Raw genomic sequence first — 24,037 nt, forward strand, 5'->3', positions numbered from 1 at the left:
ATGTGATAATAATAAAACAATTAAATATATTTTGATGAGTGTTAAGAGTGACATCATCACGCTGCATATATGCTTATAAACCTTATTTATTTTTGTTTTAGATATTAGCCGACAATTTGCTCACTCGTATTCAACTAACGACTGACGATGACGGCGGTGAAATATTGGACGGTTCCGATAGAGTTAACGTAAACGATAAACCAATTAGAGAAGTAAATACGTCTACCGAAGATGACGAAGATTGGGTAAGTTAAAATTAAACTGAATTAATCTAAAGATTGGTTTAAAAATAAATTTGTTTCACTTGCAGTATCTCCTACCGGTGATCAGATCCAGATTGCTGTTTCCGAACTTGTCCATGCTGGACGTCTCCAACAATATGCTAAAATTCATACCGACGACCATTCACGAATTGACCAATCTGTCAGTCTTGAATATCAGCGGAAACACGGAAATATCCGAATTGCCTCCTCAGATGGGTCTTTTAAACCGATTGTGGAATCTCAATACTTTAGGATGTCCCTTACAAGAACCGCTACGATCGATGATCGACTCGAAAAAATACAAAACAATGGATATTATAGGATATTTGAAGTCAGTTTTGGAAGACGCTAAGCCGTACGCTCGAATGAAGCTGATGATTGTCGGCATACAAGGAATCGGAAAGACAAGTCTGCTGGAAAAGTTAAGGCAAGAGAGTGCTCCGGCTCATAGACGTCGACCTCCAGAGGTATGATTATATTAGAGTGAATCAAAAGAATGTTTAAGTTTGATATATTATTTATTTTAAAAATAGCACTGGGCAAAACGCATGGGCAACAAAAATGTCAATACGAAAACTTCACGAGGCATCAATATGTCGACGGTTGGAGTAGATATAGGCGATTGGATATATGATCGACATCCAGCGAGAAATGGTCGATCTGGACATGGACCAGTCGTTTTTAAGACGTGGGATTTTGGCGGTCAAAAAGAGTATGTTCCACAAATATTTAATAAAAGTATTGATCAAAAAAATTAAAGGACAGTAAATAAAATTGATTTATTTTTAATAGATATTATTCAACGCATCAATACTTCTTATCACGCCGATCTTTATATATTGTCGTTTGGCGTGTGATTGACGGAATTGCCGGATTAGCTGGAATACAACATTGGCTGGTTAGCATACAAGCTAGAGCACCAAACTCGCCTGTGATTATCGTCGGAACGCATTATGACTCTGCTAATGATGTAAGTATAATGTAGTGCTAGTAATTCTCAATATTGCTTTGCTATAAATTTTATTTATATTTTTTTTAGATGCCCGGCGAACAATCGCCTGAACAGTTACAACGATTGATAAGAGAGCGCTTCATATCTATATCTGATCCTGAAAAACGGGGATTACCCCGTGTTTTAGATAGTGTTGAAGTCAGTTGCACCACTCGTCATAATATCCGTCTTTTGGCTAATTTGATATATGATATGGTGTTCAGTCTTAGACAACCAGGTAAGTTTTTTTTAATAAAATAAATCGTAGTTCTTATTCCATTTTTTTACTTGATGGGGTGACAGACATGCATCACTGTACTGAACTTACATTTGCCGTTAATGTTTGATAGGTGTTACAATACTTATTATCTACATATTTATACTGATACTTAGTAACACTAAAAATTTATATAATATTTGAATATCTGATTGAAAACCCTAGCCCCGTCCTCGCGCGAACACTCGTATCCAGAACACTTGGCGTTAATTTTATAAAAAATATTGAGAGCCTCTGAATTGATATAAAAAAAGCACAAAAGTCGAATAATATATAAAAAGCATGTAAAATATATTAACGAAATTTAATGATATAAAAGTGTTAAAATAAATCATTAAAACATACTAATACAAAAAAGTAGTAAAATAAATCAAACCAATAAAACTTTGAAAATCACTGATTTTTTCTATAATTTACCATAAATGCAATATAAAATAAATAATTGTGGGGACCACATATTTACGGTCACATACAGATATGAAATCGAAGAATAAAATAGCTTCCCATATCGAATCAACCCCTCGCCGACATCTGCTAATCAAGTGCGACCAAAATTAGGGGAATCTGCAAACAGAGCAATAACATTTTACGTCTTCCTGGATTAAAAATAAACAAACTAGTTTGAAACCGACAATCCCACGCAAAAAGGGAAACGACATCTTAATTTTAATATGTCACGGATTATTTTATAATAAAATCCAGGATGACGAATATTGCACCTTGCAAGGGAGACGATCGTGAGAAAAATTACACTTGCGTGAGGACCAAAAACCGTGGGAAACAGGACGATATTGCGCAATAATATTGACGGAAGTCTACTATATAAGGGGTTGGAGTTTCCAGACAAAGACACATCACTCTTGCCATCGGCACGGGAACAAGCAGCCTCACTGAAGTCCACCCTACGCCAGCGAAGACTTACGAGACGCCTGCCTGGAACTTCACCCTGTCGCAGAACCCCTGGACGTCCGCAAAGGGCATCCACCACAGCAGGAACCGAGCTAAGATCAACCCTTTTGGAACGCGAGCCGAACAGCTGATATTTTGGCCATCCAGCACTATCGGTGAACTTCTCTCCAGAACCACGGCCAATAATTTAAATAAATCGTTGTCACATAATTTGTACAATTTAGTAGCTAATAAAAACCTACATAGGTGACCTACATAATTATTGAAAAATACGTAAAATAAACTCACTCCCAAGTATATACTAATAAATTAACTCACTACTATATTTTTAGGTTCTAAAGAACTATTACTAGAACAGCGGATTCCGGCTTCGTATTTGACATTGGAAGATGCTGTTGGAATAATGGCAGCTGAGAGAAAAGCTCGTGGACTCGATCCTGTGATAACTCACGAACAGTTTAAACATCAAGTGGCTCAGTACATGCAACAGAAGTTTCACCGCAACTTTAGAGATCAGGCTGAACTGCATCAAGCGACGATGTTCTTACATGACAACGGTAAGTCAGTATTATCAACACATTCTAAATTAACAAATCTATATTGCTTTCTATGTATTATTACAGGCGTTCTGCTACATTACGATGATGCAACGTTAAAAGATCTATACTTTTTGGATCCACAGTGGCTATGTGATATGCTGGCACATGTTGTGACCGTCCGAGAGATTAATCCTTTCGCTCGAATGGGTAAATCATATTAATTATAGAACAATATATTGATCGATTGTTCTAAATACATTCATGTTTCAGGCGTTATGAGACTTGAAGATCTCCATCTTTTATTCAAATCGAGTCGAGCCGGAGACAGTAGAGATTACGTTGTGTCGCTGTTGAATAAATTCGAAGTGGCTCTCAGTTGGGACGGACGATCGTTGCTTCTGCCGCCTTTATTACCGACAGCCGAAGCACCTTTAGACGGAATGGGAATCAACAACCATGTTAAAATACCGATGAAAACGAAAGCTTGGACGGGCAGGGGTCATAAAAAAATTGCAGTGTCTCCTTTGTCGATTTTGAACCAAGGTAGTAACGAAGGAGTAGCAGTGCCAATGACGGTTCCGTACGGACCGACCATGGCTGGTTGCTCCACTCACGGCAGATCGCATCCTCAGCATTCAATCAGACGATTACTAATCGCTTCATATTCACCGTGCGGATTTTGGCCTAGATTGATCACGCGATTGCTTGCAGACGATACGGTATCGGACGTAGTGGATAATTTTTATACCGTACCTGAAGAAGTAAGATGAAAATAATGTTTTAATCAATGAAATTCGTGCTAAACGATCTGATCAGTTTGCAGGCGATACTGCGGTTATAAGGGTCGCTAACTTGGGTGGAGAATGGTGGCCTTGGCAAGCGGGAATGCGACTATTTAGATCCAACGTTTTACTGTTGACGATCAGAGAAGTACCACAAGAACATCAGTTTTATAGAGGAACCAGGTATGTGATTATGTCAAACTGATTACAGATTTCATTAACATAATTAACAAATTCATAACAAATTCCTAGATGTTTGTGTTTTTATTTCCTCTATTCTCATAATTTTTAAAGTTAAAAGTCACTACTTACTATGTACGTTAGAATACGATTCTCTTGAATATCGTTGATGTAATTATCTGAGAATATGTCTTATTTTTTCATACAAGAATTTTGTAATACGAACCGATGAAATTTGTAAATTATTGAATCCAGGTGTGTTTCTAAAACATTGAAGGGTTAAAATCAAGCTAAAAAAGACTGCATATCAACATATGTTGTATTTTTTGCGTTTGATAATATATTGATGATTAATTATCTATATTAAAATTTTTATAATAAATCAGAAATATTTACCAGATACAATATTATTATTAGATAGATAAAAATATAAGTTTCACATATATACACTTATGATACATACTCTTTCCTTTTAGATTCAGGTTAAAACAAGAAGGTATATGGAACGATGTAGATACGAGTAGTTCTTCAATTTTAGAAATAGTTTTACCCGCCGACGAGATGATTGTCAAAAGACCTATTATAGACGAACAGGGGGAAACAATTGGTTATCAAGTATGATTAAAAAATAAGTGCATTTCTATCTATTTATCATAATCATAATAACACATCTATAATTTTGTTGCAGAATATTTGTATAGAGCCTTCTTTAGAAGCCATGGCTAAATTATTAGTGATCGTCGTCGATCACATAGACATCCTATTGGAAGACTGGTATCCTACTTTAGGCACACGTTTCGTACACACTTCTGAAGGCCGGTTTTTGGTCACACGCTTAATACCCTGCCCCCAATGCCTACTGCACGCTGAAACAGCCAATAACGAAGGAAATACGCCTAAAAGCAATGAAAATAACGATGACCACGTCGATAATATATCAGTTCATTTAGAAGAAGTAATAAAATACTTCATATTTAATTTTAAATAGAGATTGACGCCGTTTATATTATAGGCTTTTAAACGAGCACCTCGAGATGATCTGCAATCGCCGGCTATACGACCCAGAGCTTCTCAAGAGTCTTGCACGTCCGATGGAGATAGTGGCGTTGACCCTGATTCGACAGGTTGATATACTATTAAATTGGACCTTTTACTCTAAAGTGTTTATAAATTAATCGTATATTTATATTCAAGGATCATCAAGAATGCCGTCAATGGAAGGCGTAGCTGGTCATAATCCCATTTCACACTATCCAGCCGTACACACTTGGACCATTGAAGAATGCATATTATACGCTGGAAGTTCTGCCATGGTCATCTGTCCGATACATCAAGAAATTAAATTATCTAAGATTGCGCCGGACGTGGTTAGTGTCTTGTGAAATACTACTGAATAACCTCATCAAGTTATTAACGAATATCTTATTATATTTTACAGATGTTCTTGGATCTAGGACCTCATCGTTTAGCTTACAGCAAAGATTTGAATCGAGGCGCTTTGATTGGCAGAGGTGCATTCGGCTTAGTTTTTCGGACGGAATGGCAGGGTAGAGGTTCAGTCGCTTTGAAAGTCTTGCAACCAGTTCCACCAGGTCCACGCGCACCACCTAGCGCCTTAGCTGCTTATAAAGTAAGATAATCTCATAAGCAAAAATACATATTTATAAGAAGCTGTACTAAAATTAAATATTTTTAGGCTGCTACTGCTCGTTGGGATAGAGATCCTATGCAAGCAGCTTGTCGTGCTTATTTATCGGCGCGTGGCGAAATGGGCGTGTTGCTGCCGTTGCGGCATCCAAACGTGGCGCCATTCTTAGCCGCTTGTACCAGTCCTTTGGCTTTAGTTTTGGCCTTGGCGCCTATGGTAAGATAATATATATAAATAAACTATTTAATTATGATTAGATTTATTAAATATATATGAATTGCAGGGTGCATTAGATGGTGTGCTACGAGGTTATAAGCAATCTGGAGCGAGACTAGGACCTCATTGCGCTCAAGCTGTTGCCGTGCAAGCCGCACGAGCTTTGGAATATCTGCATCGGCAACGTATTATTTATCGGGATCTCAAGGTAATTATAACCTATATCCTTGAGATTTTCAATTTTGTTGTCTCGCTTGTTCGTGAAGCGACAATGGTCGTTTCAAAGCTTTTCGTTTAGATTACATCCGGCTATAAATGTAAATATTTCTGCCCATTTCGCACAAAATAATATATATTATCACAATAGCTGGTTATCAACCCCCACAATATGATTGTATTAGTTTTGTGTGTGTGTTTTTTGGATAAAAAATGGAAACTGTGGCGTACACTGCTCTAAAGCAATATGTGCTTTGCCATTTTATGCTTATATTTAAATCTTGTTCTTATCATAGTCACCAATACAGATTAGTGGGCTAGTGTGGTTTCACGAGATATTTTTATAATATTTTAAATTGTAGGTATTTGAAGGCTAATGTGCATTATTTTAAGATTAGTATAAAAAGGCGTATTATATATTATTTTTATAGGTTTATTTTGAATGACTTGTAATTTAGAAAAAATAGTATTACGGGTGTTACTCCACACCCGGCAGACATATGTAAAAATGAGTAATTAATTGTTTATAAATTAAAATTTTATTTTTTATAGTTAACGCGCTTTTTCTATAAAATATTGGCTTAAGGATCGCAATGGCGGCAAGCTTTTTAGAGCGAAGTTCTAAAATATGTTTATTAAATTTAAGCTCGGAGTCCAGGTGTAAGTTAACCAGAGAAAACCAGAGATGAATGGTGCATAGTGATCCCTCGAACGTATATATATATAAGTCGGTTGATTAGTGTATATTAAATGTGAGATTTTATCACTTTTTTCGTGAATGTCAAAAGACACTACTTCTAATTTACATGAGAATAGAGTAGTGTTTTGAATTTTCTTGACTCACCCTAGTATAATGTGTAAATCCTATATTTATAATTTAGGCTGAAAACGTACTCGTTTGGGAAATGCCACCTCCAGTCGGTCCATTCAAAGATCATCCGGATCTACCAGTTCATATCAAAGTTGCTGATTACGGCATTAGTAGATTGACTTTGCCGTCTGGTACCAAAGGATTTGGTGGTACTGAAGGATTCATGGCGCCAGAAATAATGCGGTATAACGGCGAAGAAGAATATACCGAAAAAGTATGAGCTTTTATTTATATAATATATTTTTTTTTAATATATCAATATTAATATATAATTATAGGTCGATTGCTTCTCGTTCGGAATGTTTCTGTACGAATTATTAACCCTCCGGCAGCCCTTTGAAGGTCACGAAGCTGTAAAAGAGTGTGTTTTGGAAGGTGGCCGTCCTGCTTTAACCCATAAGGTTCGTTCATCGATAACTAGGATGAATTGAGACAGTTTTTAAAAATATTTAACTATCATAGGAAACGATGTATCCGTGTTATATGCTGGATTTGATGGTGGCTTGCTGGTCAGGTCAACCGGAGCTAAGACCCTCGGCTTCTCAGATAGTATCGATAGCGTCGGCCCCGGAATTTACACATTTAACCGATGTAGTGTCACTGCATCACACGGCCGATGTTACGCATTCTTCGGCGACGCAGATCACAAACATTTCAGGTATTTTTTCATCATCATAAATTTATTATCAATCATGGTTATTAAATCTTATTTAATTTTATAGAAGGCGTTGAGGGATGGGAAATATGGGTTGCGAGGGCTCATCCGCGATGTGATATACTTTCGGTGGCTCAGGCTCGCTGGTTACATTATCATGCCTTACCTATACCGAATCCAACAGGTTAGAAATAATGCTACTTATTATTTATTTATTTTAATTAAAACCAAGGATAATAACTAAATATCTTCATATAAAGGTATCTCAAGAACCTTTTTTGGTTGCGAGGGAATCACAAATTATAGATCTCGATTCAAGAATATTGTGAACCAAAGTATCATAGAGGACACAAATAACTGACGGGTCGTCAAAGTGAAACGCGTTCTTTATAACAAAGCCGAGCATCTTGAAAAAAATTTTAGACGTTATTTTTGTTTAGAGAATCACTTGCTCTCAAAAATGATTCCGATATCTTTAGAAGAAGTTTCTCTAGACAGAACGTTTCCATCTTCACAGAGAATCTAAATAGAGAGAGAGAGTCCACAAAAGATTGAATGCATCTAAAAAATTTTAAATCATCGGCATACAAAATAAAACTTTAATTTGTAGCTGCCTTATTTATGTCATTAACGCATAACAACAGAGGGCTCAGGTTGGACCCTTGAGGAACTCCCAATTGGTGAAATATTATTTTGGCAATCAAATTGTCGATGACTTTTTTAAAATCATTATGTATAACGTCTACTATTTAAAAAACATTTTAACACATATATTTGCATAAAAAAGGAATATAATGTACAATTTCTTACAGCCTGTTCGTTGATTTTTCAGAACAATGGATCCCTAAATCTAAAAGAGACTTATAACTATTGATATTTATGTATTTAATTAAATTTCTTCTTTTATGAAATATTTTAGAGTCGGCATCGGATGAACCAATTCTTCCTATGGTGGTGTGTTCAGTGGGAAATTCAATTTGGATCGGTGATTCTGTTGGACAGATCCACGCTTATAAGTATAATCTCTCATTAATTATTGACAGTCAATCCCTAGATGTTCTTAATTATATTGACATTAAATTTCAGCTCAACTGACTGCCGTCACATATTCACATACTCTTTGGAGTCGAAGACAAGTTCTTGTCAAGTTGCAGCTTTATTACATTTACCGTCTTTAGCTAGAGTTGCAGCAGCTTTATCTAACGGAAGGTAGTTGATAAATACATTACGCCCAAAAGATTCAGAAGTTCCTTTGATTGATTTTCGAAATGTTTCAGATTATTCTTGTTAGACAATAACGAAGCACCGTTGAGTCCGACAGCCGGAGAAGGAACTTTTGTAATGACGGAATTGGGTGCCGCAACAGCCCTACATTGCTTGACTGCTGTTGAAACTGATGAATAGTCAGTGTCGCAATACTTTTCCACTACTGCTGTTTTATGGTTCGTTAAACTTCTCTTAATTTACAGTTGTGAGATTTGGTGCGGCGGAGATGCAGGCGGAGGCATTTCTGTCTATCGAATGGTCGCTAACTTTGGAGCTGCCGGAGCTCAAGAACTTCCGTGTCCGGTCCCCGCTGCAGCAGCCAGCTCTCGAGTGTTACACGCAGTAGCCAGCACACACACAGTTTGCACTTACCTTTATCCAGGTAAATATTATATATCTAATATGGTTTCTCACTACTTGATTTGTGGTTGTTGATTGTGTTGACCCTGTTAGTTTGGATACAATTAAATTATAAAAGAGGCAAACATTTTTCAGTTTCGAATGCATATTATTGAATGCAAATAAAAATATCTCACATCTGTGCGTAAAAGTAAAAACAATATTATTATGACAGATGTAAAAAACTAGATATGTCGGTGCTCGCTTACACCGAATCGCTAGAATAAATAAAAATTATTTTTAATAAATAGAACTGTATTCATTTAAGAAATTAATAAAATTAAAATTACACATAGGGCAAGACAATGATTATAATAAATAAAATATATAACTACCTACAGAACAATAATGAAAGAGGCGAATAAATAATAATCTCGACTAGAAAAAAAAAGCAATATTTCCCTGTGTACTTACACATACCGGTACCGCCCATCACGGCAACAGACCAATCACAGGGCAGAAATTTAAGAACAAGTGATGATCATGCATTAAACAATGTTTTTGTGCACCGACTATAGAAAATAAATATAATATAAATTAACATGCAAAAAAATTTATGGTCAAAATGTGGATTATTTATTTTTATGCAAATTCTTAACTACTCCTGAAAGTTTATTATATTAAAATATAAATATGTTAATTGTTTTAGGTTGTGTAATATACCAATGGGACGCTGTAGAAAAGTGCCTTTTAGCAAAGTTAGATTGTTCTAAGTTAGTCCCATGCTCGGAGAGTCTTCGCTCTATATCTATAGAAGAGCATTTAAGTCCAGGACGTTGTCAAGTGACATCCTTGGCTATTTTAAATGATAATATATACGTCGGAACCACGTGGGGATGCATTATAATCGCCGAACGGGATACTCTAAGACCGATTACTATATTTAGGCCTTACGAAGAAGAGGTGAGTCTTATTTGCCACAAATAACTAAATATTGCTTTTAATATATAATGTAATAATTCATATTTTTACAGGTTAGAGCAATCATACCTCTGCCAATGTATAGGAGATATATACGCGATGATGCAAGCATAAGCGATTCTCAATCTAATGGTGAAAATTACGACGAAATGCCCCTCATAGCCACGATCGGTCGTGGTTATAGAAGTTTACTGACCCGCTACACTGAAACCGTGTCTCAGGTATTACAACATTCGCCTGATTTTGTATATTTTAAAGAAAATGATTATATTTGTCTTTCGTTTCAGTATGGTCCCTCTGCGAATGCGGCGCAAAATTCTAATGTGATGCATTGCCTGTTGTGGCGAGGAGAGCACTGGGCAGTCAATTGAAACTATGTCGAGTTATTCTCGACGAAATTGATATTTTTCGATATTATTAAATTCAATTTAGTGCGTTTTAAAATCTGTATAAATTGAAAAACTATGGATTTTTTATACCATTTGAATATTTTCTTAGATCTTATTTAATATAATAGCTCGTTTATGATTTTTTTGCACGGATATGTTACTCCGTAGCTTAAAACCAAATCTTCAGCTTTATTGACGATTGATAATAATACGAGGGTAAATCAAAATTAAAAGCAATTTATTAAACTTTTTTGGTTTAATAAGACATTTTTAAACTGTTTAAAATTTAACCTGATCGATTTGCTTTAACTTTTGATTTACCCCCATACAACCAAATAATATAAAGTAAAAAAATACTATTTAAAATAGTAACTCTAACTCTATATTTCTAGTCTTTTATGCTACGATTTAATCAAATTTGAAAATAAATTAAATTCCGTTTCCATACACTTGTGATATATCGTAAGTAAAAAAATGTTAGAAAACCATTTTGAACTTAATCTATATAATATGTTTTCTGTGATAAGTGTCTTATAATACTCGTAGTTTTCTTATTGTGTAACAGTTTTATTTTTCATCTTAATTAACTTACTAGAAAATATCATCAGTCAATGTATGTTGTTTTTTTAATGTTATTTATTTTTTAATCTCACTATTAATATTAAGATTATAACTTATTCATCAGTGGCTTAAATGTATACTATTGTATTCACCTTGAAGCATTCAAACGTAGAACATTTCTGAATACAACATAGTAGCAACTAGATCTGTATCCTGCCATTGATGTTTATAATTCCTAATGATCTCATGTATTATTTATTGATTTTAACGCTTTGTACACTTTAAAATATTGTATATTTTTAACTCATGATATTTTAAATCAAACTTTCAACATTTTTATTTGTATTATTTTGATTATTAATCGATTGTTGTGATATGAGAAGATGATGAAAGACTGTCGTATTTTTATATTTATAAAACAATTGCACTATCGCCAATTCCGATCCTGCCATTCCATCTATTACAGTTTAGATTCAATTTATTTTTTTAATTAAATCATACGTATATACTATTTTTCTTGTTCGCCAAAGATTGTTGAAAGATTTATATATTAGCATTAAATGTTATTTAAAAACATTATCGCTATCATTCCATTTGTAAAGAGCTGACTATGTGTTTTACATTTGATACAGATAGATCTGATTGCAATTATTAGAAGTAGAGTTATTCTAAAAAATATGTGGAAGAATATCAAAGCTCATATTGAATTGTATACTTTTGTGTTTTATTAATCTGTATTGCGACTAATTATTGATAAAAAAAGACATATTTTTTTGCTGTTATAAAAAGAATATATGAATTTCTAATATGCTTAAATTACTGTTATTAAAATTATATATTAATAAATTAATATATAGCATAATACATTTTTTTATTTATATCATTGGTTTATCGCTTTAATAAAATATATTGAATATGTATAATCTATAAAAGATTTAATATACAATAATACAATTTAAATAGTATTAATCTTATCTTAAATATTTGTCAACTGATATTATAAATGTATTTTATAAAAACAGTGTGTAATTAATAATAGTATTTTAAAATGTTCAAAACACGATGCCTGATATTTTTGATTTCATAAAACTAATAAAAGGCAAGATTTCGTATTTGAAATTACGAGCGCAGTTCGCGAACTTATGGATGCATTGAGTCAAAAATCACCGTCAGGCTTAGATACTAGATAATTTTGGATCAAAAAGATTTAATGAAAATATTAAATACATCTTATTATATTAAATATTTTTGGATTTGTGGCCTAGTAGTGTCTTTTCAGCCAGTTTGACGCTGGTAAAGCGGTTTGTTACACAGTTTATTGCACAGTTATATATATAAAAAGAGTCGTAGAGCCTCGCAGTTGTCAAAATGGTAAGCCTCTATAGCCTCCGTTCCTTTGTGATCAGCTTATCCTTCGATATGAAGCTTAGACGAATGGGATATAAGGGAAATTTATCACCAATCACGTTTAGCTCCGTCTTTAGTTCGCCTGACCATCCTCTTTTTTAATTTTCTTGAGCCCTAGAGTATAATGATTATACTATGACTGTTATCACTTTTAATTTTTTTATACATATATAATTAAATTTAGCGCTAATAATATATATATGCACGACCTATCTCGATATTATCTATTAATCACGCGAGACTAGAAATAAGGAGAAACTAATCTAATTATAATTATAATAATCACTAGTTCTGATCTCCTAGATACGATTTAAATTGATAAAAATAGGGTTCAGATTTAGATTTTTGAAGTGCTGCTTCATTGACTTGCTGATGTTATCTTTTTATTTAAATAATTTTTGGCCATAATCGGATCGCAAACCATAGTTTTAAAATCGTATTATATGCTTAGCTGTATCAACAAAATAATCTCATGATATTATTCAGTTACGTGCTTTCAAAAACGTTTCAGTTGATAAACAAAATAAAAACGAACAAAACAAAAAAATTAAGTAAACCGCTAACTAAAATGTATCTCTATCTCGCTCACGTAAATGGAGGCAAAGAGGGACGCCTATACATACTTTTTTCAATAGTAAACACGTTTCACTATGAATGGCGATGAATCATATTTAACGAGTGGCGCGCTATGTTGTTATATTATATATTTGTTTTAAATACAACGGTGAATATTTACGAAACATAATAATTCTTAACCGAATATCGATATAGAACGTGTATGGTTAGCTTCGACGCAGAGACGCGCCCGCGTCTCTCGCACATGCGCGCTGCCATTTCATCGAACGAGAATTATCGCCCAGTTCGCCGGATGTCACGGTTTACAGCGTTGGAGGCGACATAACCTACATAGTTTCTGTATCTTTCAACAAATAAGAAGTAAGTACTCGTAGAAGGCTACTGTGCCTATTTTTTATTCATAAGCATGGTTGATATTTTAGCCTAATAGCCAGTATTGCCCAATATGCCGGTTTTGGAACGCATATGTATGGAGCAGATACTACGTTCATGTCGCATATGCTCGTCGACTGCTAGCGCTTGCGGCGCGTGAAGCGCTCATGTCGCGTTCGGCAGATATAGTATCGTTCGTATCTAGGCACCCAACATTTCACGCTTTGCGCCCATTATTTTACGCTCCGCGCTCAAACTCGTTTTATTTAAATTATTTGAATTATTATTGAATTTTTTCATTTAAAATAAAACGACTTAGTTGTGTTACGATATATATCTACCCCTCCCTAAAATTAAATAAGTTTGTGCATTTACAATTTGCATATTATATTTATATTTGATTCTTTTTATGCAGCATCTGGGAGATATAGATTTTAAAATTAAGCGAATATTCTTTGAAAATTAGTAAAATTTTATTGATTTAACTTAACAAAAAGGCGTCCAGGGGTCGGAAATCTTTTGAGTCAGAAGAGCAAAACGTTTATAATCACAACTTTACAAAAATTGTGAACCATGAATATTTTTTTTAATTTAGGGTTAAAACGGGATTTTTGAATATTTTGTCAAAAACTTGTATTTAATATAGGAAAAACAATACTAGCTTAATTAACTTTTTGTATAAATCACTCTCGAAATGACATTTTATTTTTATTAAAACGCGTTTCCTTTGCCCGCGCAGCACAATTTTATTATTATTAATTTTCATATACATATGTATGTATTTCCAAAAAAAATCTACGTATGTTTTCTAGTAAACATATCATGTATATGTACATATATGCTGTTTTTTAATGTTTTGTTTTATTTACTTTTACCTGAATGCAATTTTACTAATAAATAATGCAGCGCAATTTTTTTAACAAAAAATTTTTTTTTTTTTTTCTAAAATTCAAGATAAATTTGTGAGGAGCGTAAATGTTTTATTAATCAACCCAAAAACTGCCAGTTTCTTTAGAAAATATGGTATATTTAGCCGCGCAGGGCAAATTTCTTAAAAGTAACATTAGTTTTGCTTATCTTATGGCTGCTTTATATTATAAATATACATAAATATTTTAAAATACACATGTTTCAGCAAATCTTGAATCAATTGAGATGGTATGACACTGGAATATAAAACAAATATCTAATACTAACGATTTTTTTTCGACATTACGAGGGTTATTGTGGTGGTCCGTTCAATATCAGTCTTTGTTTATATTATGTATTTAATGATCGTGGTTATGCTATTTACTGCGCGATTATACGAATAAGAAACCCCACAGTATGATGGTTAATTTTATTAAATTATGTTTGGGTTTGAACAGCACGGGAAACTCAGTGGGGAGTAACAACTAGTAGTTTTTGAGCGTGGCACCGTGCTAACTAACAAGTAACCTTCAGCTTATAGGAAATATAATATATTCATAAAAAAATATGTAGCTGTAACATTTATTTGCAACCTTTAAAATATATATTTAGAAAAGTGGAAAACGTTAGATATTCGCCAGTTTGTTGGATTTCTGTATTTCAGTGCAACAGTTATTTTTGCCTTTATTTTACGACAGTGATTCTGTTGCATTAATTTTTTTTAAATAAATCAATAATATACGTATACAAAAAAATATTTTATCGCAATTTTCTGTCTTCTGTGTAAGCAACTAACAAATACTATTTTTTGCTTAAAATTTTACTATTAAATAATTCTCTAAAGTTTATTTTTCACAATGCAAAATACCCATAGATTTTGATGAATAGTGACAATCAAAATAACTAATATATATTATATTTATCATAACAATCTCCAACTTATTCTTTTTTTTTGTTACTACTTATAAAAAATATACATATGAAAGTGCATCGCTGATGAATATCTAAAATATTAACCACTTCATGCTTTTGAACGAGATAAACTAGCGCGCGGCACATGTACCGAATTGCACCAACCCGAGTGACGTTCGCCTGTTTCGACTTCTCTATATTACATATGATAAACAAACAAAACACGCCCGTGTAAAAAATATCAAAACAAAATGTATTGCTTTTTATATTATATTACGTTTTTTGCATTTTTCCATACTATTGTGTTTTTTTTTTAAATTATGTAAAAATATTGTAATGTAAAATAATAAAACCTGATTTTTTTCTTTAAAAAACCTGAGCATAAAGTGGTTAACTTTTTATTCGACATATTTATACATAATAATATGACATGTATACTCGTTTTACATCATAGTAAAGAAAATATATCTTTATATCTTCGGTTTTTTATTAAAACTATAAATATTTTTCATGTTTGAAAATGTATTTAACAATGTGAAATAAAACCCTGTGCTTATTATATTTACTCTCTAAATTAGTGGATGGGGGAGGGGGAATATATTTTTATAATTCACAATACGATTGTATATAATATGTTGAATATAAATACGATTGAACGGTAAATATTTTTGCACTTCTTAATATAAATTAATATTTCAGGTGAATTTAACATCAGAAGATGGAGGAGGATACGTCGGATAATATGTGCAATTGCATCATTGAAGAATTGATGAATAAAAGCTTTAATCAAATGCCACAATGGCAAAAGGAAATTACAATCCACAGTGAGTTACTTCAACCAAATTTGACAATAACACAGGAAGACAAATCTCAAGGATATCAAAGACATTTTCACATGCGTATGTATGGGAACGTCGATTGGTTATGCGGATGCACTAATTTGCAGAAGCTTTTCTGTTGGCCGTGTCTGCTGTTTTCTAACGCTGCTACATCGTGGAGTTCTTTAGGCTACGATGATTTGGGCAATATTATCAAAGCTAAAAAAATCCACAACGACTCTGCAGAACATAAAAGTTCACAAAGCAAACTTGAAAGCTTGCGGGTCATAATTAAAAAACCTACTCAATTCGGCCATCCCGATTCTGAAAACGTTTGCAATTGCATCATTGAAAATCTTTTAAAGACAAAGTTTACATCGATGCCGCACGATCAAAAAGTAGCCATATTTAATACTGAAATACTCAGACCAAACTTACAACTAATACAACCTATTGCCGCTCCTACTAAGTGTTACGATAGACATTTCCACATGCGTTTTTATGATTCAGCTCCATGGATGTGCGGTTGCGAACATTTGATGAAACTATTCTGCTGGACCTGCCTTTTGTTCTGTCCCACTTCAACGTATTGGAATCAATATGGCTATAGCAACTTAGCCAACATGTGCAGAGCTATTAAAGTCCACGAATCATCCAAAGAGCATATAAACGCATCAAAAGAGTTTAAAAAGTTTCAAACTAACATTAACGAAGACCCAGAAGCAGAAATTAAAAACACTTGCAATTGTATCATTGAAACGCTGGTAAATAAAACGTTTCTCACGATGTCACCAAAAATGCAGAAATCCATAGTCAGTGTTGATATACCTCGTCCAAATTTCAACGTTGTCGATAAAATGCAACCTAGTAAACGAAAAAATGCGTTTCTTATGGACCTCTACGATAGCACCCCTTGGTTGTGCGGCTGCTCGTATTTGTCAAAACTGTTCTGCTGGCCCTGTCTCATGTTCTCCAACTCCTTGAATAACTGGGGTAGATTTGGTTTCACTAACTTAGACACCTTTAACGCGTCGCATAAAAGGCACCAAGATACACTTGAACACATAAGTTCACAAGCCAAATATAAGAAGTTACTAAAAAGTGTTAGAAACAGCGATGAAGATGCCGAAAGTGAGTCAGAATCTTCAAGTGACGATCTCAATAATCAAGAGGCTACGGAAGATGCACAAGATATTGAAAGCGATTCTGATGATTCTGACAGTTTCGTCAAATTTGACATGCAACAAGAATGCTCTAGCATTGGTAAAGACAGCCTCTTAGATGACTTTAAAAGTTTCGAAGAATCACAAGAAAATCAAAAGGAGATTAAAAAATCGGAGAATATTGAAGAATGCTCCAACGATTTGTACAGTCTTGGAGCAACCCACGTAAAAGAAGAATGTTTAGGTGATCAAATACATGCATCTATCGAGTTTCAAAGTTTCGCCAAAACAGATTTTGAAATCGACGATACTCTTAGTCTAAACGCTGAAAACATCTCTTGCGATTTCGATAATCTTAGCAATCTGCAAGTAAAACAAGAGAGCTCGAATGATGAAATAGACAAATATCAAAGCTTCGAACAAGTAAGTTTTAGACCTGAGTTCTTGAACGAGCAAGAAACAATAGAAGATCCGTTAGATACCGTAAGTCGATCTAATTACCAAGACATTTTCTGCGAATCTCTCATCAAACAAGAATATTCGATCAATCGATTAAACACCGAACCGAATCTTTCTGAAATACAGCCAGATCCCAACATAGATATATTGAACACTGAAAGTGGTTTTAGCGATTTAGACAATTTTGACCAATCAGACATAAATCAAGAGTATGAGAATGATGATATAGATATTCACATGGAGTTTGAAAGGTTCGTCGAGATGAAAGAAAATATTATAGCTGTTGAAAACATCCAAGAAGTAACAATGGATATGGCACCGTTGCACCAACCGCTGGATCCACTTTCAAATAACTCCAGCGATTTTAATATGTTTCATGGTGAACAAGATAGTGCTAGTGCCAACATACAAATTAACCAAATACCAGTGTATACCGAAGAATCTAATTCTGAAGCTGTGCCTATGGAAACGTGTCTCGTTGAGATGCTAGTGAGGAAAAAATTTCATTTAATGTCTATGGAACAGAAGAAATTAATAATTTATAGTGAAGCACCTAAACCTATCTTCAACCCAATATATCCCGAAAATATGGGATTACAGAAAAGAAGAGATTTACTCCTTAAGTTGTATAAGAAAAACTCATGGGTTTGCGGCTGTGAACATGTAAAGAAACTGTACTGCTGGCCTTGTCTGACTTTTTCTTTTGCTGCTAACGCATGGAATAAATTTGGTTTTAACGATTTGGAACATTTTAAGCGAACGCACAAAACTCACCAAAAATCCAAAGAACATACTAATTCTGAAACCACGTTGAATACATTTCTCAAAGAGCATCGAAAGAAGACCAACCAACCGTTTCATAATTACAAGAATATCGATCATGTGGAAGTTCAAAACCAGATTAAATACTCGACCACAATAAGTCAAATATTCCAAGGACCTATTTGTAAAGATTCGCTTATAACACTTCATAGTTTTAAAAATGTAACTCCTATGAATGCGCAAAATCAAATTGAGAGCTCATCGACGATAAGTGAAATTGTTCAAGAACGTCCAAATATCAATACAACACTTCATAGTTATAGGAATGTAAATCTTTTGAAACCGAATAAAAACCCTGAAAACTCACCAACGATCAGTGAAATAATTCAGGAACATCAAAAGGCCAATAAAACGCTTCATAGTTATAGGAATATAAATCTTTTGAAACCACAAAGGCAACTTGAAAACTCGCCGATAATAGGTCAAATAGTTCTGGAAGATGTAGATGTAAAAGAAGTTCCAAAAACTAAGAATATCGATCAAAGCTCGAAGACTGTAGTTAATATATTAAGTATGTATGACAATATAGATCAGCAAAAACAATCAGAATCGAAATCTTCAGACACGTGTAATTGTATAATTGAGACGTTAACGAAAAATACAGGTAATGGGTTGTCCACAGAACAAAAAGAAGCCTTAGTCGCATCTGATATACCTCGTCCGCATCTTAAAATAGCGCAACCGAATAGTCAAACGACAACAACATACGTAAGACATTTTCATCCTCGTTTATACGAATCTATTAAATGGTTGTGCGGATGTTCTCGTTTCCAGAAAGTGTTCTGTTGGCCCTGTCTAATATTCTGCAACAATAAGAACGTGTGGAACAAATTTGGATACGACAATCTGGCTAATTTAAGAAAATCTTGCTATAAACACGAACTATCTATTCTTCATATAAACGCTCAAGTTCTCTTTAAAAGGTGTCAAAATAAAATTGAAAATATTGAATTAAACAAAAAATTAGATTTACCAAGTGAAGAGTACATCAAAACCGTACAAGCGAATAGATACATAGTTTCTAAAATGATCGACGTCATCTGCTTCCTATCTAATCATGAACAAATAAAAGTCAATCCCCCTGAGTTACTGTTCTATATGAGCGAATCGGACGCCCAATTAAATAACCATCTAGCTAATACAAAAATCCACGAAGACGTTCTGAGAGATATACAAGACGAACTTGTCAACGCTATCGTTAAAGTGATACTAGAAGAGATTCGATCTGAGATAGTCGAGTCAACGTTCGTTTCCATCGTGGTAGAAGAATCAACTAGTCGTAGATCGTACTTATCGCTATTCATTCGCTATTTAGATAAAAATTTGGATATGCGAGAAAGATTAGTTGGATTCAAAAACGTGAGCTTGGACAAAAATCTTCTGAAATTCATAGAAGAAAAAATAGCAGAATTAGACTGTGGTAAAAAATTAATAGCTCAATCGCACGACGGTGCTTCTCTCATCGATGGAATCCATAAAAACTTACAGAAGACATTTCCTTCTGCCACATTAATTCAACACTATGATCACAAGCTAAATTTACTCATATCGCAATCACTCAGAAGTGTAGAAGGATGCGGCTTCTTCTTCCAATCGTTAAAGTCGATCTGTTCGTACTTTTGCAAGTCTACAAAGCGCATTGCAGCTCTTAACTTACAAATACAGAAGCGCATTTCTTCAGCTGATCAAATACAATTACAATACAGTAGTAAAATATTATCAGTGATAGACGATTATAAATTAGACATATTGAACGTATTAGATGAAATTATTGATCATTCTGAGGAGTGGGACGTGGATACTGTTTTTGGTGCAGTAGGACTTAAGTCTTTGCTTAAGGGCTTGAAGTTCAACTTCCATCTGAAACTTTTTGTTAATGTATTCAATGAAACTGTGGATTTGTCTGAACATTTGAAATATAAGCCATTTGATGTAAATTGCAGCTTACAAAAAATAAACACGTTAATAGCGTATTTAAACGCAGCGAAATTACAATTCCATTATTTATGGGAACAAATTAATGAAGACTATGACGATGAACATAAACTCAAGAAAAGATGTTTAGACACATATCAATTGAAAGAGTCATATAATAAAAAGTACATTGCTATTATAGATGCGTTGAAGAACATAATTAACGTGCGTTTTTCAGAGCTGGGTAAAATTAAATTTGTAGCTCTACTTGACGTGAAACTGTTTGACAAACACCAAACAACATTTCCAGATGATTTGTTTCAGTACTTAGATTTCATATACCCAGAAATCTTCGACTTGGCAAAGTTAAAAGCCGAATTGGAGTACGTTTACTCTTGTCAAAATTACCAAACTTTAAAAACAACAGTAGAACTAATCAAATCTCTAGCAGACATTAAAGAAGTGCTGCCTGAATTGTGGAAATTCATTGAATTCGTTTACACGATGCCAATTATGCGACCAGATGATAAAAAACGTACAAGTTACAATTCTGCACTTGAAAAAGATCCGTCTCTAGCGATCCTATCGTACGAAAAATCGCTTCTGGAAAATCTGAAAGGAACCAAAGTATTCCACGACAAAGTCATCGAAGAGTTTTCCAAAAAGGATCATCTTTTACATTTAAATTAACTGGTAAGATTTTTGTTTTCATTTTATCCTTAAATAATTGTATAATATATGTTTTTAATCTATTAGCAAATGTTTAATTCAACAGTATTTTGTGTTCCTGATTTTATAATAAACACAACAACGTCGCAGAGGAGGTGAAACTTGAATATGGAAGCCAAATATACATACACGTTCGTTCTTTGGTTACTCAACATAAATAATTATCAGTGTTAGCAAACCTTTGATGTTATATATACATACTGTAATCAATGTTAGATGCATGTTTCTCTTTCTATGTCCATTCATTCTATAGTATTTTTAAGTATTTTAAAATATGTTACCAAAATATATTTTAAGTTTAAAGAAGTAAAGACTAAAATTTTTAAAACTTAATTGTAATATATAAAAGTACTGACTTAAAAATTCCAAAGAATACCATATAATTTTTAATATTATATTATAATAAGGAAGATTTTGTTTTAAGTCGTCAGCAGCTTGTTATTATTTTAATAAAAGATATCGATTGAAATTAAATATTGTTTTGTAAACTAAGTATATCGAATATAATTGTTCGTTTTCATTATTGATAGCAGCCAAATTATATATGTTATGTTAACCTTTAAATAAATATCATTAAGTAAAATGATAATAAATACAATAAAACTATTATGTGTGTCTTTAATATTGTATTATTAGACTAGAAAATGATACTGTACTAAAAATGTTTTTTTATACATGTTTTTCTTATTCCTATAATGTAATATTTTTGAAATTGTAAATAAAATATATGGTACATGTATTTCTATAATGTAATTTTTGTTAAATACGCTTTTTATTCCAAAGTTTCTTCAGAACTTCAGACTTCTTCGTTTTTTAAAGCCATTTCCTAATGTATTTTTAATAAAAGTAATATATACAGCTCTACACTTAGTATATTTAATCTGATTCTGACATAGTTATTTCTAATTCTAAATTATTATTTTAATCGGTGTTTTATTTTTCTGTTGTCCTTTATCCTGATTTTCGCTTTTTATCATAAACTTCTCTGAAACATAAAAATCTTTAATGTTGAAACTATTTTTAGTAGCATTGTTAAAATATTAATTTAAGAAAAAAAAGCAAATTAATAATTATATGATTTTCTAAAATACCTTTTTAATAAAAAAAAAATATGTTGAATGGCCTTATTCGGCTGGTTAGACGCTGAAGAAGCTGTTTGATACATAGTTTTATTGTACAATTATTATTTAATCGATATAACAATAAAGAGTGCCAGTATCGGGCGGCTGTGTCGAATGCGTGGGAGTGATTTCTGATCTGCCTTTGGCGCTCCTGATATCTGAACCCCTGATCTTTCAAGTGAGTAAATGTCAATATGTTTCATCTTGTTACAGGATTACTTAGACCAATAGCAGTATTGTCAAGCGCTATCTATAATATCCACCGCCTCTAATGAGGCATGAGTATATTCCGGGTGATCCTTTATCAGCGAAACCATTGTGGTTGCATTCCGATGGCCTTACAAATTATAGCGAATAACAATTTTATTCGTTAAATAAGAATATATGCACTGTTTTTCCGACCCCAGTACACTAAGTTGTAATAAGTTTTATTTGCGTAGACCAAAGGGAATGCGTTTGTGATAATTTATCTTATGTTTTTGTTTGTAAAACATCTTTGTTTAATTATGTACGATCCTCTACAAACCCTTATGTGCCTATATTAATTACTGTTTTAAATATATATGTTTTAATTTATATTTTAAACTTTTTTATTTTTTTGCTTTTTCTAAAAAAAAAATAATGAAATTACAATTCACCATTTTTAAACAAGATAGCGAATCTAATTGATATATAATAACTATTTTTAGAACAAATTTCAAGTACATATAGTTATATCTCAAATAAATGTAAAAAAACAATGTTTTTTATATTCAACTTTAACTCAACTCAACTTCAACTCGGGAAAAAATGCGTTATAGCGGACACCGGGGGACAGCCTAATATAACACGGATTAATTAGAACAAATATTTTTTAAATAAATAAGACAATATAAATTTAAGAAATGAGTAAAATTAAAAAATATATGTAGAGCAGTGATGTCAAGCACGCTGCCCGTAAGGCCTTAGAATGCGGCCCACTTGCTAATATAAAGCAAAAGTTGATTTTATTAAAATAATTTATAAATGAAAGAATTTAAAAAATATTTAATATATTTTTTTAAATTTGCAGTAAATTATATGAGTGTATGTATATAATAATAATATATTATAATTGAAGGAGCAAAACGGATTGATCTACTTCGATTATTTATACCAGAATCGTAGAGAAATTGTCAATTACACTGGTTGCTACTTGACATTTTTCATATTACGAAGATCAAGATAAAAACCTCTTTGAAATATTGGAAATACGTTGACTTGCAAATTTATGCCGTAACTTTGTGAAAAGCCCCCATACATTTTTGCAATATGTCGATTTCCACCGAGCGGTTACTTATTATCTGATTATTATGTAGTTATTAGATTACCAAAACAATGATTCATTAAAATTGAAACTGGAAATTGAGAAAAATCAACTACAAAATTGTAATTAAATTAATTTGCCTACATCCAAAATATATCAAGAAACATATTACACGTTTCTCTGATGTAAAATAAAATGTAAATTTGAATGTATTGTTTTTTTTTAATATTAAATTGTTTGGAAAAACTTAATTCTCATATTTTTTATTATTAAAAAAGGTAAAATACAATTTTGCTCGCTACAATTTTTGCATATTTTTTTGTTTACGCCTGCATACTCTTAAAATTAATTTTGCGGCCCATCTTCATGTATGAGTTTAATACCACTGATGTAGAGCAAGGCAAAGATTATACTAAATAAAACATACATACATATAACAATAGTGAAAAGGGCGATAAGATAATAAT

At 32.9% G+C, this 24,037-nt stretch overlaps 2 protein-coding genes across 5 annotated transcripts in view; both read left to right on the forward strand.

Annotated features, from left to right (window-relative positions):
* Lrrk (Leucine-rich repeat kinase) overlaps positions 1-11,943 on the forward strand; it is a 25,847-nt gene extending 13,904 nt beyond the window's left edge. For all 4 annotated transcript variants that reach the window (XM_088204990.1, XM_088204989.1, XM_088204992.1 and 1 more), the window contains 27 exons: positions 102-245; positions 311-730; positions 797-975; positions 1,056-1,233; positions 1,303-1,492; positions 2,773-2,997; positions 3,064-3,186; positions 3,250-3,740; positions 3,796-3,944; positions 4,418-4,556; positions 4,630-4,896; positions 4,954-5,065; positions 5,136-5,308; positions 5,380-5,571; positions 5,638-5,805; positions 5,873-6,013; positions 6,903-7,106; positions 7,171-7,293; positions 7,355-7,550; positions 7,615-7,731; positions 8,467-8,563; positions 8,634-8,756; positions 8,825-8,950; positions 9,017-9,195; positions 9,862-10,115; positions 10,187-10,354; positions 10,421-11,943. In XM_088204990.1, the coding sequence (XP_088061116.1) occupies positions 102-245; positions 311-730; positions 797-975; positions 1,056-1,233; positions 1,303-1,492; positions 2,773-2,997; positions 3,064-3,186; positions 3,250-3,740; positions 3,796-3,944; positions 4,418-4,556; positions 4,630-4,896; positions 4,954-5,065; positions 5,136-5,308; positions 5,380-5,571; positions 5,638-5,805; positions 5,873-6,013; positions 6,903-7,106; positions 7,171-7,293; positions 7,355-7,550; positions 7,615-7,731; positions 8,467-8,563; positions 8,634-8,756; positions 8,825-8,950; positions 9,017-9,195; positions 9,862-10,115; positions 10,187-10,354; positions 10,421-10,504 (4,962 nt within the window). In that variant the 3' untranslated portion in view covers positions 10,505-11,943. The remainder of the gene's footprint in view (positions 1-101; positions 246-310; positions 731-796; positions 976-1,055; positions 1,234-1,302; positions 1,493-2,772; positions 2,998-3,063; positions 3,187-3,249; positions 3,741-3,795; positions 3,945-4,417; positions 4,557-4,629; positions 4,897-4,953; positions 5,066-5,135; positions 5,309-5,379; positions 5,572-5,637; positions 5,806-5,872; positions 6,014-6,902; positions 7,107-7,170; positions 7,294-7,354; positions 7,551-7,614; positions 7,732-8,466; positions 8,564-8,633; positions 8,757-8,824; positions 8,951-9,016; positions 9,196-9,861; positions 10,116-10,186; positions 10,355-10,420) is intronic.
* A 1,391-nt stretch (positions 11,944-13,334) lies between these two features.
* Positions 13,335-21,928, forward strand: LOC148237417 (uncharacterized). Its single transcript, XM_088205803.1, has 3 exons — positions 13,335-13,426; positions 15,959-21,128; positions 21,211-21,928. Exon 2 carries the CDS (start codon positions 15,978-15,980, stop codon positions 21,123-21,125), a length of 5,148 nt encoding a protein of 1,715 aa, XP_088061929.1. The 5' UTR covers positions 13,335-13,426; positions 15,959-15,977; the 3' UTR covers positions 21,126-21,128; positions 21,211-21,928.
* The last annotated feature ends 2,109 nt before the right edge of the window (positions 21,929-24,037 follow it).

The sequence above is a fragment of the Plectrocnemia conspersa genome, unplaced genomic scaffold, assembly GCF_051122295.1.
Source record: "Plectrocnemia conspersa isolate PC_06_02 unplaced genomic scaffold, ASM5112229v1 ptg000002l, whole genome shotgun sequence".
NCBI lineage: Eukaryota > Metazoa > Arthropoda > Insecta > Trichoptera > Polycentropodidae > Plectrocnemia > Plectrocnemia conspersa.